At 42.0% G+C, this 14977-nt stretch overlaps 1 protein-coding gene across 1 annotated transcript; it reads right to left on the bottom strand.

Moving 5' to 3' along the window:
• Positions 1-5325: 5325 nt before the first annotated feature.
• HOXC11 (homeobox C11) lies at positions 5326-11012 on the bottom strand. The gene is made up of 2 exons (XM_030967277.1): positions 10376-11012; positions 5326-5558 (listed from the first exon to the last, which is right to left on the bottom strand). Exons 1-2 carry the CDS (start codon positions 11010-11012, stop codon positions 5326-5328), a joined length of 870 nt encoding a protein of 289 aa, XP_030823137.1.
• Positions 11013-14977: the final 3965 nt, after the last annotated feature.

Here is a 14977-nt window from a genome sequence, read left to right as displayed (position 1 = left end):
TGGGAATAAAAGGGGGAAAAGGGGATAAAAGGGAAAAATGGGAATAAAAGGGGGAAATGGGAATAAAAGGGGAAAAAAAATAAAAGGGAGGGGAAGAGGGGGAATGGGAATAAAATGGGAAAAACGAGGGGAAAATGAAAACAAAAGGGGAAAAATGAAAACAAAAGGGGAAAAAATGAAAATAAAAGGGGGGAAATGGGGAAAAAATGAGAGGAAAATGGGAATAAAAGGGGGAAAATTGGGTAGAAATTGAAATAAAAGGGGGAAAATTTGAAATAAAAGGGGGAAAATTTGAAATAAAAGGGGGGGAATGGGGGAAAATCGGGGAGAAATGTGACTAAAAGGGGAAAAATGGAAATGAAGAGGAAAATAGCGCGGGGCAGCCGCGGCCCCGCCGCTCTTTAGTGCGGAAGCCGCCGGCCCAGCCGTAATTAGCAATTAGCGCTAATGAGGGTGTCTAGACGGGGCCTTTGTCCCGCCGCTCGCCCAGAAAATGGAATTTTGGGCTTTTTTTCCCCTTTTATTCGGATTTTTTTTGTTGGTTTTATTTGGGTTTTATTTTGCTCTTCTTTAAAGATTTTTTTTCCTATTTTTTACCCTTTTTAATGTTATTTTTCCCCCCTGTTTTGGCTCGGTTTCATTTTTATTTTGTGGGGTTTTTCTTCTTAAAGCACCTATTTTTTTTTACCCTTTTTCTTCTTTTTTTTTTTGCTTTATTTCGGCTTTTAAAACCACATTTATCTTCGTTTTTCTTACCTTTGTTTATTGAATTTTAATCCTCTTTTTTCAGCTTTCTTGCCATCTTTCAAACTGGTTCTTTTGCCTTTTTTTTTGCTTTATTTTGCTTTTTATTTTTTGGGGCGGTATTTTCCCCAGGCCTCGAAACCGCCCCTGATCTTTTTTTTCATTTTATTTCATTTTCCCTTCCCCCCCCCAAAAAAATCGAATTTTTTCAAGGTTTGGGCCCAGCAGAAGCGGCAAAACCAAAGAGAAAAAACCGCGAAATAAAGAGAGAGAAAGCGAAATAAAATAGGAAAAAAGAGAAGGAAAAAAAAAACAGAAAAAAAGATAAAAATAAACAGGAATAAAGAGAAAAAGAAAGAGAAATAAAGAGAGAAATAAAGAGAAGAGAAAAATAAAGAGAAAAAATAGAGAAAAATAAAGAGAAAAAAAGAGAAAAATAAAGAGAAAAATAAAGAGAAAAATAAAGAGAAAAATAGAGAAAAATAGAGAAAAAATAAAGAGAAAAAAAGAAAAAAAGAGAGAAAAATAAAGAGAAAAAAAAGAAAAAAAAGAAAAAAAAGAGAAAGAAAAAAAAAGAAAAATAAAGAGAAAAATAGAGAAAAAAAAGAGAAAAAAAAAAGAAAAAGAGAAAAAGAAAGAGAAAAATAAAGAGAAAAATAGAGAAAAATAAAGAGAAAAAAAAAAAAATAGAGAGAAATAAAGAGAAAAATAAAGAGAAAAATAAAGAGAAAAAATAAAGAGAAAATAGAGAAAAATAAAGAGAAAGAGAAAAAGAAAGAGAAAAAGAAAGAGAAATAAAGAAAAATAAAATTCCTTTTCCCCCATTTTAATCAGAACCAGCCCAGGCCGCTCCCTCGCAGCTCTCGCCCGGATTTAATTTGGATTTAATTTGGATTTAATTAGGATTTAATTGCGATTTGATTGCCACGGGCCCGCACCCGCATTTTTGCGGTTTTTATTTTCTCCATATTTTCCCCCCCATAAAACGCGGCCCCATGAAAGCGGATTTTTCTGGGCTTTTTTTTTGCGGTTTTGGTTTTTGTGTTGTTTTTATCTCGTTTAACAGCGGCCTTGAAAGGAGAGGGGAATTTCCCAGGAGCGCGCGAATAAACGGAATAAATTGGGATTTTTTGGGGGCTTTTTCTCGCTTTTCTCTCCATAAAATCCCGACGGGGCCGGAATTGGCGTTTGTGAGCCCGAAGCGCGCCCGCCGCCCCCTTTGTCCGACAAAAAAAACCCGGGAAAAAAACAACAAAAAACGGGGAAAAAACAACATAAAGTGGGGAAAAAGCAACAAAAAGTGGGGGAAAAAAGACAAAAAAAGTGGGGAAAAAAGACAACAAAAAGTGGGAAAAAAGAAACAAAAAGTGGGGGAAAAATAAACAAAAAGTGGGAAAAAAAGCAACAAAAAGTGGGGAAAGGCAACAAAGTGGGGAAAAGCAACAAAAAGTGGGAAAAAATAAAAGAAAAAGCAACAAAAAGTGGGAAAAAAGCAACAAAAAGTGGGAAAAAAAGCAACAAAAAGTGGGAAAAAAAGGCAACCAAAAGTGGGGAAAAAAAACAACAAAAAGTGGGGAAAAAAGCAACAAAAAGTGGGAAAAAAAAGCAACAAAAAGTGGGGGAAAAAAACAACAAAAAGTGGGGAAAAAAGCAACAAAAAGTGGGGGAAAAGCAACAAAAAGTGGGGGAAAAAGCAACAAAAAGTGGGGAAAAAGCAACAAAAAGTGGGGAAAAACCAACAAAAAGTGGGGGGAAAAAACCAACAAAAAGTGGGGAAAAAAACCAACAAAAAGTGGGGAAAAAAGAAACAAAAATGGGAAAAAAATGGGAAAAAGCAACAAAAATGGGAAAAAAGAAAAACAAAGTGGGGAAAAAAGTTTGTGCGCTGTGAACATGTTGGGAATTCAACAAAAAGTGGGAAAAGGGAAAAAAAAGCAAAACTTTGCCGTTGGGTTCGGTATCCTTGACTGAGCAACCGCAATTCCCGATTCCCGACCCTTTTTGCGGTTGGGTTTTGGGGTATTTCCGAATTATTTTGGGGTATTGAATTATTTTGGGTTATTTCGAATTATTTTGGGTTATTTCGAATTATTTTGGGGTGTTTGGAATTCTTTTGGGGTGTTTGGAATTCTTTTTTTCGAGGAGAGCGAGGGCTTGGAAAGGGGCAAAAAATCAAATGAAACCAAAATCTGGAGCGAAGGGTAAGGATTTAAAAATGGGGGAGAAATGGGAGATTTTGGATAATAATAATAATAATAATAATAATAATAATAATAATAATAATAATAATAATAATAATAATAGGATAATAATAAGGATAATAATAAGAATGAATGGAGAAAGAATAAAAATAAGAATGAGACTAAAATAATAAAAATAGGAATAAGAATAAGAAAAGAAGAATAAACGAATAAGAATAGGAATAAGGAAATATAAGGATAAGAGTAAGAAAATAATAATAATAAGGAGAATAGGAATAGGAAAATAATAATAATAGGAATAGGAGTGAGAAAATATAATAAGGAGAATAGGAATAGGAAATAAGAAAATAAGAATAAAAATAGAAATAGGAATAAGAAGAATTTTTTTTTAAATAGAGATAATGAAAATGAAAAGAATATTTAAAAATAAGGAAAGAAAAATCAAATAGAAATAAAACAAAGTAAAAAAAGAAAAAGAAAAAGAAAAGAAAAGCAAAGTGGAAAATGGAAAATAAATGGAAAATAAATGGAAGATAAATGGAAAATAAATGGAAAATAAATGGAAGATAAATGGAAGATAAATGGAAGATAAATGGAAGATAAATGGAAGATAAATGGAAAATAAATGGAAAATAAATAGAAAATAAATAGAAAATAAACACAAAAATATATAAAATAAAATCTATAAAAAATAATAAAAATAAATTAAAAACCAAACGAAATGAAGTGAAATCAAACGGAAAAGGACGCCCAAGCAAGCGCAGCCCCCGCCGCAGAACTTGGGGAGGAAATTCCCGAGTTCGGCGGGGAAGCGCCGAGGAGCGCGAGGCTTTAAAAGCGAAATTCCAATAAAATGTCCAATAAAATCCAATAAAAGCCGATGGAGAGCAGCCCGTGAACGTCTTTATTCCGCGCGCACCGAAATTCCGCTTCTCGCTCGGCCGGGAGGATTTTCTCCGCTTCTTCCTCCTCCTCCTCCTCCTCCTCCCGAGCAGAAAAACGGAAAAGAAATCAAAATCCGCAACGGAACCGCGCGGGGTTTTCTGTGCACAGCGTTGGGATTGGGATTTTCTGCCTCAAAAAGGAATTTTCCTGCTCGTTCTCCCCTAAAGATGAGAGGATTTGGGGTTTTTTTATTTATTTGTTCGGGGAATTGCTCCTTTTTGGCCACAGATTTGGGGGGTTTGGGGGTGGAAATGTTCAGGGTTGGGTTGAAATTCCCGTGATGCCTGAAGGAGAATAAAAATAAAAATAATATAATATAATAATAATAATAATAATAATAATAATATATATATTTTTAAAAAAGGAATTACAGACTGGCCGGGGTGGGAAAAAATAATAAAAAAACCAGCAAAGGGAAAAAATAACATTAAATAAAGTCCGTGGAGTTCAAGTCCTTGAAATTAAGGGGGGGAAATCAACGAAAAATCAGAAAAAATCAGGAAAATTAAGGAAAAATCAAGAAAAAGAAGGGATAGAAGGAAAATAAGGAAAAATAAGAAGAATAAGGAAAAAAATCAGGGAAAAATGGGAAAAAAAATCAGAAAAAAAACAGGAAAAATCGGAAAAAAACAGGCAAAAAAAAACAGAATAAATCAGAAAAAAAGAAAAAAAAACAGGAAAAATCAGAAAAAGATCAGAATAAACCAGAAAAAATCAGGAAAAAATCAGGAAAAAATCAGAAAAATCAGGAAAAAAAATCAGGAAAAAAATCAGGAAAAAGCAGAAAGTAAAACAGAATAAACCAGAAAAAAAATCAGAAAAAAAATCAGAAAAAAATCGGGAAAAATTCAGGAAAAAATCAGAAAAAATCAGGAAAAAATCAGAAAAAAGATCAGGAAAAAAATCAGAAAAAAATCAGAAAAAATTCAGAAAAAAATCAGGAAAAAAGCAGAAAAAAAGCAGAAAAAAAAACAGAATAAACCAGAAAAAATCAGAAAAAATCAGGAAAAAAAAAAAACAGGAAAAAAAAAAACAGAAAAAAAAACTCCAGAAAAAAAAAACCCAGAATAAACCAGAAAAAAAACAGAAAAAATTAAATAAAAAATCAGAAAAAATTAAATAAAAAATCAGAAAAAATTAAATTAAAAATCAGAAAAAATCAGAAAAAATCAGAAAAAAAATCCGAAAAAATCCGAAAAAAAACAGAAAAAAATCCGAAAAAAATCCGAAAAAAATCCGAAAAAAATCCGGAAGAAATCCGGAAAAAATCCGAAAAAAAATCCGAAAAAAATCCGAAAAAAAATCCGAAAAAAATCCGAAAAAACCCCAGGAAAATCAGGAAAAAAACGACAATAAAAAGCCAAACTCTTCAGCTTGGAGGTCGCCACTGTCCCCTGCACGGCCGCGGCATTTTCGGGGTGAATTTGGGGCATTTTCACAACAAGGGGTTGCCGGAGAAATACTGCAGGCGGTCCCGGCTGAGCTTCTTCTCCTTCATGCGGCGGTTCTGGAACCAAATCTTCACCTGGCGGTCGCTGAGGTTCAGCAGCCGCGAGAGCTGCAGCCGCTTCTCCTTGCTGATGTAAACGTTGAAGAAAAACTCCCGCTCCAGCTCGCGGATCTGGAATTTGGAGTAAGGGCAGCGCTTCTTGCGCGTCCGCGGAGCGCCTGCGGGGAAAAACAGGGAGAGCGGCGGGGGAATTAACGGGGAAATTGGGGGGGATAAAGGGGAAATTGGGGGAGATAAAGGGGAAATTGGGGGGGATAAAGGGAAAATTGGGGGGAAAATTGGGGGAAAATTGGGGGGGATAAAGGGGAAAGTTGGGGGATAAAGGGGAAATTTGGGGGGAAAATTGGGGGGATAAAATTGGGGGAAACTGGGCGGAAAATTGGGGGGATAAAGGGGAAAATTGGGGGGGGGATAAAGGGAATTTTGGGGGAAAATTGGGGGGATAAAGGGGAAATTGGGGGGAAAATTGGGGGGGATAAAGGGGAAAATTGAGGGGGAATAAAGGGGAAAATTGGGGGAATAACAGGGAAAATTGGGGGGAAAGAAGGGATTTTGGGGGAGATAAAGGGGAAAATTGGGGGGGATAAAGGGGAAAATTGGAGGGAATAAAGGGGATTTTGGGGGGAAAATTGGGGGGAATAAAGGGGATTTTGGGGGGAAAATTGGGGGATAAAGGGGAAAAAGGGGGGGGGGGAAAATAGGGGGGGATAAAGGGGAAAATTGGGGGGGAAAAAGAAGGGGAAATTTGGGGGGAATAACAGGGAAAATTGGGGGAAAAAAAAAGGGGATTTTGGGGGAGATAAAGGGGGAAAAGGGGAAAAGGGGGGATAAAGGGGAAAATTGGGGGGATAAAGGGAATTTTGGGGGGAAAATTGGGGGGAATAAAGGGGATTTTGGGGGGAAATAAAAGGGAATTTTGGGGGGAAATTGGGGGGGAAATAAACGGGAAAATTTGGGGAGATAAAGGGAATTTTGGGGGGAAAGAAAAGGGAAATTTGGGGTGGAATGACAGGAAATTTTGGGGGGAATAAAGGGAATTTTGGGGGGAAATTGGAGGGGGAAATAAACGGGAAAATTGGGGGGATTAAAGGGAATTTTGGGGGGAATAACAGGGAAATTTTGGGGGGAATAAAGGGAATTTTGGGGGGAAATAACAGGGAAATTTGGGGGGAAATTGGGGGGAAATAAACGGGAAAATTGGGGGGAAAGAAAGGGGATTTTGGGGACAAAGAAAGGGAATTTTGGGGGGAAATTGGGGGGGAAATAAACGGAAAAATTGGGGGGAATAAAGGGGATTTTGGGGAGAGATAAAGGGAATTTTGGGGGGAAAGAAAGGGGAAATTTGGGGGGAAATAAAGGGAAAACTGGGGGGAAATTAAAGGGAAAATTGGGGGGAATAAACGGGAAAAATGGGGGGAAATAGAAGGGAAATTTGGGGGAAATAAAGGGAATTTTGGGGTGGAATAGAGGGGAATTCTGGGGGGAATTAACCCCAAAAGGAATAAATAACCTTAAAAGGAGTAAATAGCCCCCAAAAAGGAATAAATATCCTGAAAGAACAAATAACCCCAAAAGGAATAATTACCCTAAAAGGAATAAATACCCCAAAAGGAATAAATGACTTCCAAAGGAATAAATACCCCAAAAATGAATATGTACCCCAAGAAAGGAATAAATATCCTGAAATAAGGGAACAACCCCAAAAGGAATAATTACCGTGAAAGGAATAAATGCCTAAAAAATTGATAGATACCCCAAAAAATGATAAATACCCCAAAAATTAATAGATACCCCAAAAAAGGAACAAATATCCTGAAAGAACAAATAACCCCAAAAGGAATAATTACCGTCAAAGGAACAAATGTCCCAAAAGTGAACAAATCCCCCAAAATCGAACAAATCCCCCAAAATGAACAAATCTCACAAAAATGAACAAATCCCCAAAATGAACAAATCCCCAAAATGAACAAATCCCCAAAATGAACAAATCCCCCAAAATGAACAAATCTCCCCAAAATGAACAAATCCCCCAAAATGAACAAAACCCCCAAAATGAACAAATCCCCAAAATGAACAAAAATCCCCAAAATGAACAAATCCCCAAAATGAACAAATCTCACAAAAATGAACAAATCCCCCAAAAATGAACAAAAATCCCCCAAAATGAACAAATCCCCCAAAATGAACTAATCCCCAAAATGAACAAATCCCCCGAAATGAACAAATCTCCCCAAAATGAACAAAAATTCCCCAAAATGAACAAATCCCCCAAACCCGAACAAATCCCCCAAAATGAACAAAAATCCCCCAAAATGAACAAAAATCCCCCAAACCCGAACAAATCCCCCAAAGCCGCGGCTGAAATTTGGGATTCCTGGGAGGGCTCCGGGCGGATTTTGGGGCGGATTTTCCCTCCCGCGCGGGGATTGAAGCGGATTTGGGGTTTTTGGGAGCGAAGCCGGGTCTGGGGGGTTTAGGCGCGGCTTAGGGCAGGGCGGGGATCAAAGGCGGCGCCGCTTTAGGCCGGGATTAGCGGGGCCGGGCTCGGGTTCCGCACGAGGGTTTGATCAAACGCGAGGGGGAACCGAAGGGGGAGTTCGGGGTGCGGGGAGGGGAAAATAACCCCAAAAAATCCTAAATGGGGAAATAGCTCCAAAAGATCCTAAATGGGGAAATAACCCCAAAAATCCTAAATGGGGAAATAACCCCGAAAAATCTAAATGGGGAAATAACCCCAAAAAATCCTAAATGGGGAAATAACCCCAAAAATCCTAAAAGGGAAAATAGCCCAAAAAAATTCTAAATGGGGAAACAGCCCCAAAAAATCCTAAATGGGGAAATAACCCCAAAAATCCTAAATGGGAAAATAGCCCCAAAAAATCCTAAATGGGGAAATAGCCCAAAAAAATCTAAATGGGGAAATAGCCCCAAAAATCTAAATGGGGAAATAAGCCCAAAAAATCCTAAATGGGGAAATAGCCCCAAAAAATCCTAAATGGGGAAATAGCCCCAAAAAATCCTAAATGGGGAAATAGCCCCAAAAATCCTAAATGGGGAAATAGCCCCAAAAAATCCTAAATGGGGAAATAGCCCCAAAAAAAATCTAAATGGGGAAAAAATCCTAAAAGGGAAAATAGCCCCAAAAAATCCTAAATGGGGAAATAGCCCCCGAAAAATCTAAATGGGAAAATTGCCCCAAAAAATCCTAAATGGGGAAATAGCCCCAAAAAATCCTAAATGGGGAAATAACCCCCGAAAAATCTAAATGGGGAAATAACCCCAAAAAATCCTAAATGGGGAAATAGCCCCAAAAAATCCTAAATGGGAAAATTGCCCCCGAAAAATCCTAAATGGGGAAATAGCCGGAAAAAATCCCAACAGGGAAAATAGCAACCAAACAATCCCAAATGGGGAAACAGCCCCCCAAAAAACCCCAATAGGGCGAATAGCCGGGGAAAAAAATCCTAAAAGGGAAAACAACCCCAAAAAAAATCCCAATGGGGGGAATAGCCGGAAAAAAATCCCAATAGGGAAAACAGCCCCCAAAACCCAAACCAAAAGGGAAAACGGCCCCAAAAAAAGCACAAAAGGCAGAAAATCCCCCCAGAAAAATCCTGAAAGGGAAAAATTCCCCAAAAAAAAATATCCTAAAGGGCAAAACAGCCCAAAAAAACCATCCCAAAAGGCAAAATAGCCCAAAAAAATCCATCCCAAAAGGCAAAATAGCCCAAAAAAATCCATCCCAAAAGGCAAAATAGCCCAAAAAAACCATCCCAAAAGGCAAAATAGCCCAAAGAAATCCATCCCAAAAGGCAAAATATCCCCGGAAATTCCCCAAAACCGTCCCGGATTCCCGGAGCGGTGCAGGGGATGCGCGGGGAGCGGGAACCCAAAGAAAACCGAATAAAATACCTAAAAAAAGATTTAAAATCCCATTTCAAGTCCAGGTTCGAGGCGGCGCGAAGGGAAATCCTCTCGTGACAAAGCGCGGCTCGGGAGGGGAGGACGCGCCCGGGCAAATCGGGGAAAATTCGCGGAAAATTCGCATTTTTCCCCCAAAATCGCCGCGATTCCTCCCTGAGGCCGAGCGCGGCCGGGCGCAGAGGGTTCGGCCGCGAGGTTTTAATTAGAAATTCATTAAAAGCGCGGCCGGGGGAAGCGGCGCGTTCTGCCCAATTGCCTCTCGCCGCGGAGCTTTAAACGCGCGCCTAAGTTCATGATCAAAGTTCAGATTTGTCACCCGGGCGCGCTTTGAAAATTTCACAGACTCCGCGAGGCCGGGCTTCACATCCCCGCTTGACGTTTGGTTTTCCTTTTGTTGATTTTTGTTCTCTCGCCGCTTTTTAGGTTTGTTTGGGGTTTTTTCCCTTTTTTTTTTTTTTTTGCCGCCATCGTAAAACCAAAAATAAAAAGGGAGAGAAAGAAGAAAGCGCTGCGGAGCTTTCTCGTAAAACCGCGGCCGCGCTTATAAAACTGCACATAAAAAACTCGGCCGGGCTGGGCTGGCCTGCCTTAAACCCGGCTTTGCCTCCCCTGAGCTCGGCTCTGCCAACTCTGAGCTCCCCCGCGTTAAACTCGGCTCTGTGTGCTCTGAGCTCGGCTCTGCCGGCTCTGCGCTTCTTGCGCTAAACTCGGCTCTGTCTAGTCTGGGCTTCTTGCGTTAAATTCGGTTTAATCTGCTCTGAACTCCCAGTGTTAAACTCGGCTCTGTCTGCTCAGAACTCGGCTCTGCCTACTTTGGGCTTCTTGCGTTAAACTCGGTTTAACCTACTTTGGCTTCTTGCGTTAAACTCAGCTCTACCTACCCCGAGCTCCTCCGCGTTAATCTCGGCTCTGCCCTGAGCTCCCCGCGCTAAACCCGGCTCCATCTACCCCGAGCTCCCCGCGCTAAGCTCGACTCTACCTACTCTGAGCTCGGTTTAACCTGCTCCGAGCTGCTCGCGTTAAACTCCGCGCTAAGCCCGGTTTAACCTACTCTGAGCGCCGCTCTTGGAGCTCTCCTTGGCTCCGGCCGCCGAGGCCGCCGAGGCCGAGCCGGGGTTGGCGTTTTCCTCCTCCTCCTCCTCTTCCTCCTCCTCCTGCGCGTTCCCCTCCGCGCTCCTCGCGCCGTCCGCGCTCTCGGCCGCGCTCTCGGGCGCGCAGAGCGCGGAGTTCTCGAAGAATCGATCGAAGCCCTGCGGCAGCACCGAGCCCTTGCTCACCGCGGGGTAAAACGCGGGCGCGGCCGCGCCTTGGTGCTGCTGGTGGTGATGATGATGGTGATGATGATGATGGTAATTCTCGTTCTTCATCAGCACCTCCGCGGCCGGCAGGCACTCCCTGTGCAGCAGCTCCTCCGCGGAGCTCCACGCCGCGTAATTCCCGCGCGGGGGCGGCCATTTCCCCGCGGGCTCCAGCGCGTAGGGCACCTCGCGGGGCACGCCCGGGTACGGGTAGGGCAGCTGCCGGCCCGGCGCGAACGGCGGCACCGCGGGCAGCTCGGGCACGTAGTAGGCGCAGCCGGGCACGTACAGGTTCCCCCCGCGCTCGCCGAAGTCGCCGCCGCCTCCGCCCGCGCGCTCCTTGCGCGCCTGCGAGGGGCAGAAGTTGCCCAGGTTGACCGAGTTGAACATCGCTGGCCCCGCCGCTCGCACGGGGCTTTTTTTGGGGGGTTTTGTTATTTTATATTCAGCCGCGCTGCTCGGGCTTCTGAGGGTTTTTTTTTTTTTTTGTTTTTTTTTTAAGGGGCTTTTTTTTTTTTTGGTGGAAAAGAAGGAGGAGGGGAGGGGAGGGAGGTGGGGGAGCGGAAAAACCAGCGCGGAGGGAGCAGAAAAACCCCAACAACAAAAAAGGGAATTTTGGGGAGGCGCGGATGACGCGCGCTCGGGCTCGGCCGCTGCGAGCGCCACGTGACGCCCGAGCAGGAATCGGGGATTAGAAATGGGAACGGCCGGGCCCGGAGCGCCGCACGAGCGGTAAGAGCCGCGCCCGGGCCGCCCGCGCGCGCCTTCCGCGGCCGCGCAGCCAGAGAGCGGCGGCGGCTCCGCTGCGGCCCCTCCGCGGGGCTCAGCCCTCAGCGCGCTCCTCCTCCTCCTCCTCCTCCTCTCGCTCTTTCTTCCTCTTTTTCTTCCCATTTTTTCCTCTTTCCCCCTTTCTTGCTCTTTTTTTTTTTTTCCTCCCATTTCCTTTCCCTTTCCCTTTCTTGCTTTTTTTTTTTCTTTTTTCCCATTTTTTCCTCTTTCCCCCTTTCTTGCTCTTTTTTTCTTTTTCTTCCCATTTTTTCCTCTTTCCCCCTTTCTTGCTCTTTTTTTTTTTTCTTCCCATTTTTCCTCTTTCCTTTCTTGCTCTTTTCTTCTTTTTCCTCTTTCCCCTTTCTTGCCCTTTTTCTTTTTTTTTCTTTTTCCTTTTTCCTCCCATTTTTCCTCTTTCCCCTTTCTTGCCCTTTTTTTTTTTTTTCTTCCCATTTTTTTCCTCTTTCCCCCTTTCTTGCCCTTTCTTTTTCTTTTTCCTCCCATTTTTCCTCTTTCCCCCTTTCTTGCCCTTTTTTTCTTTTTCTTCCCATTTTTTCCTCTTTCCCCCTTTCTTGCCCTTTCTTTTTCTTTTTCCTCCCATTTTTCCTCTTTCCCCCTTTCTTGCCCTTTTTTTCTTTTTCTTCCCATTTTTTCCTCTTTCCCCCTTTCTTGCCCTTTTTTTTTTTTTCTTCCCATTTTCCCTTTCCCCCTTTCTTGCTCTTTTTCTTTTTCCTCTTTCCCCCTTTCTTGCCCTTTTTCTTTTTCCTCCCATTTTTTCCCCTTTCCCTCTTTCTTGCTCTTTTTCTTCCCATTTTCCTCTTTCCCCCTTTCTTCCTCTTTTTCTTCCCATTTTCCTCTTTCCCCCTTTCTTGCCCTTTCCCCCTCTTTATCCCCTCCTTTTCTTTCCTCCCCACTTTTCACTCTTTTTTTTCCTCTCTCTCTTCTCACTCTTTTTCTATTTCTTCATTTTTTCCCCCTTTCCTTTTTCTCCCTCTTTTTTCTTCCCTCTCCTCCTCCCCTCTCCTCGCTCTTTCTCTTCCAATTTTCAATTTGTATTTTTCCTCTTTCCCCTTTTCTTGCTCTTTTCCCCTCTCTTTCCCCCCCTTCCTTCCCTTTTTCTTTCCTTCCCCCTTTTTGCTCTTTTTTAATCTTTCTCCCTCTCTTCTCACTCTTTTTCGTTTTCCTCAAATCTTTTTCTTGGTTTTTCTCCTCTTTCCTCCTTTCTCTTCTCTCTCTCCTCCCCTCTCCTCGCTCTTTCTCTTTCCCTTCCAATTTCATTCTTGGTTTTCTCCCTTTTTCCTCTTTTTTGTTCTTTGCTCCTCTTTTCGCTGTTTTTTTTCTCTCTTTTCCCCTTCTCGCTCCTTCTCCTTTTCTTCCCTTTCCCCCCGTTTTTCTGTCCCCCCTTTTTCCCCTTTTTCCCCTCCCTCGCTCCTTTTTTATCTTTTCCCTCCTTTTCACTCTTTTCTTTTCCTTCTTCCCCCCCCCTTTTTCTCCCTTCCCTTTTCCCCTATTTTCCCTTTTTTTCCCTTTTCCCCTTTATTTCCTTCCTCCTCCCCCTTTTTCCCACCCCATTTTCCCCCTTTTTTCTCCCTTTTCTCCCCATTTCCCCTCCCGCCGCCTCCACCGCTCCAAGGGCTGGAAAAATCCCATTTTTTAGCATTTTTAATCACTCTGATTATTCTAATTTATTATTATTCCCGTGCCTGGGAAAGCTTCAGGCAGCTCCATAAAACCTCGGCAGTTTCAGGGGGAATTTTTCCCCAATAAACGAGAATTCAGCGAAATTACAAATCCCTGCCGGCCGGGGGAATTAGCGCTAATTAACGAGCCCCTAACAAACGCTAATTACTCCTTCTCCACGTGATTTTTATGGAAAAAATTCCCGCTCCGGAGCGCGCGAATTTCCCAACTTTGAACCCGGAGCAGGCCCGGCTTTTTCATCAATTTTAAAAGAATTTAAAATGAATTATAAATTAATTTAAAAATGAATTTTAAATAAACTTTAGATGGTTTTAAAATGCATTTTAAAATGGAATTTTTATTTCTATTTTTCAATGGGGTTTTGAATGATTTTTCAATGATATTTTGAATTAATTTGGACGCGGATTTCGCGGTTTCTGCAGGAAAATAAAGGAATGAAATCTCCGCCTGATCAATATTCCAAACTCCCCCTTTTCGCTGAAATATTTATCCCGCTGTTGAATTTTTCATGCGCGGCTTTATTGGCAATTTATTGCCAATCAATGGCGGCGCTGCCCTCGTTCAGTCCCGACTTCAAATTAAAAAGAGAGAGAGAGAAAGAAAAAATAAGAGAATTTTGATTAAAGTCGTTTGTCTCGCGCCTGGAATCCTCTGTGATCCCCGTCCCGCTGGAATTGATCCCAAAAAATTCCAAATTCCCCCAAAAAATCGAAATATCGGAGCGCTGCCGGATATTGGGAGGGTTTGCCACGGAATTGTCCAAATTTATTAAAAAAAAAAAAAAAAGGGATTTTAATTTAAAAAAATCGTTCGGGAAGGGGAAAAAAATCTGAATTTCCTGCGGGTTTTCCTGCAGTTCTGGAGGAGCGAAATTCCCCCAAATAATTCGGGATAAATAATTCGGGATTTCACCTGGGCTGGGAATTCTGAACCTTCCCGATGGAAAAAAACAAAACTCGGGAAATTCGGAATTTTTTTTTTTTTACATCGTTTTTATTTCCAGGGTGCGCCTCGGGAATCTCCGGCCCGGAAAAGTGGGAATTTGAGATGGGATCGAATAAAAAATGGGAATTTGGGAGGGGATGGAATAAAAAATGGGAATTTGGGGAGAAATCGATCCCAGCCCGGGATTTGTTTGAAGGGGGATGGAAATTCCCCATAAAACGAGAAGGTTTTAGAGGGATTTTATCCCAAATCCAGCAGGAAATTTAAGGGAAAAAAGGGAAATTTCAGGAGCAGGAAAAGACTCGACGGCTGCTTTGGATTTGCTTCGCTCCCTGGGATAAAAAATGGAAATAAAATAAAAAAATCCAGCCCAAAGAATGAGGATTTCACCCCTCAAAAATGGGAATTTCACCCCCAAATAACAAATCCACCCCCAATAATGGGAATTTCACCCCCCAAAAATGGGAATTTCACCCCCAAATATTGGGGATTTCACCCCAAAACCCCAAACCCGCCCCCAAGGCGCTCCCGGGCGGCTCCTCCGAGGTTCTCCCCAATTTAATTCCGTTTATTTCTCTCCCCAATTTAATTCCGTTTATTTCTCTCTCCCCAATTTAATTCCGTTTATTTCTCTCCCCAATTTAATTCCGTTTATTTCTCTCCCCCCAATTTAATTCCGTTTATTTCTCTCCCCAATTTAATTCCGTTTATTTCGTTCCCCCCGAACCCCGCCGGGAATTTTGGGGGAATTTGAATTTTTGGGGATTTTTTGGGGGGATTTCTTGGGAATTCTCGGCGCTCGCGCCCGCCCCCAAATAATTCCCGCGAATTTGGGGCTTTCCCCGCCCTTTTCCTTCGGCTTTGTCCTTCCCCGTTCCCATCAAATCCCATCAAATCCTTTTTTTTTTTGGGTCCTTTTTATAAGGGATCGGGGCGGGCTG

Source organism: Camarhynchus parvulus, chromosome 29 (assembly GCF_901933205.1).
Source record: "Camarhynchus parvulus chromosome 29, STF_HiC, whole genome shotgun sequence".
In the NCBI taxonomy this organism is placed as follows: domain Eukaryota; kingdom Metazoa; phylum Chordata; class Aves; order Passeriformes; family Thraupidae; genus Camarhynchus; species Camarhynchus parvulus.
The sequence above is the reverse complement of the archived record's forward strand: the minus strand, read 5'-3'. Positions and strand labels throughout refer to the sequence as shown.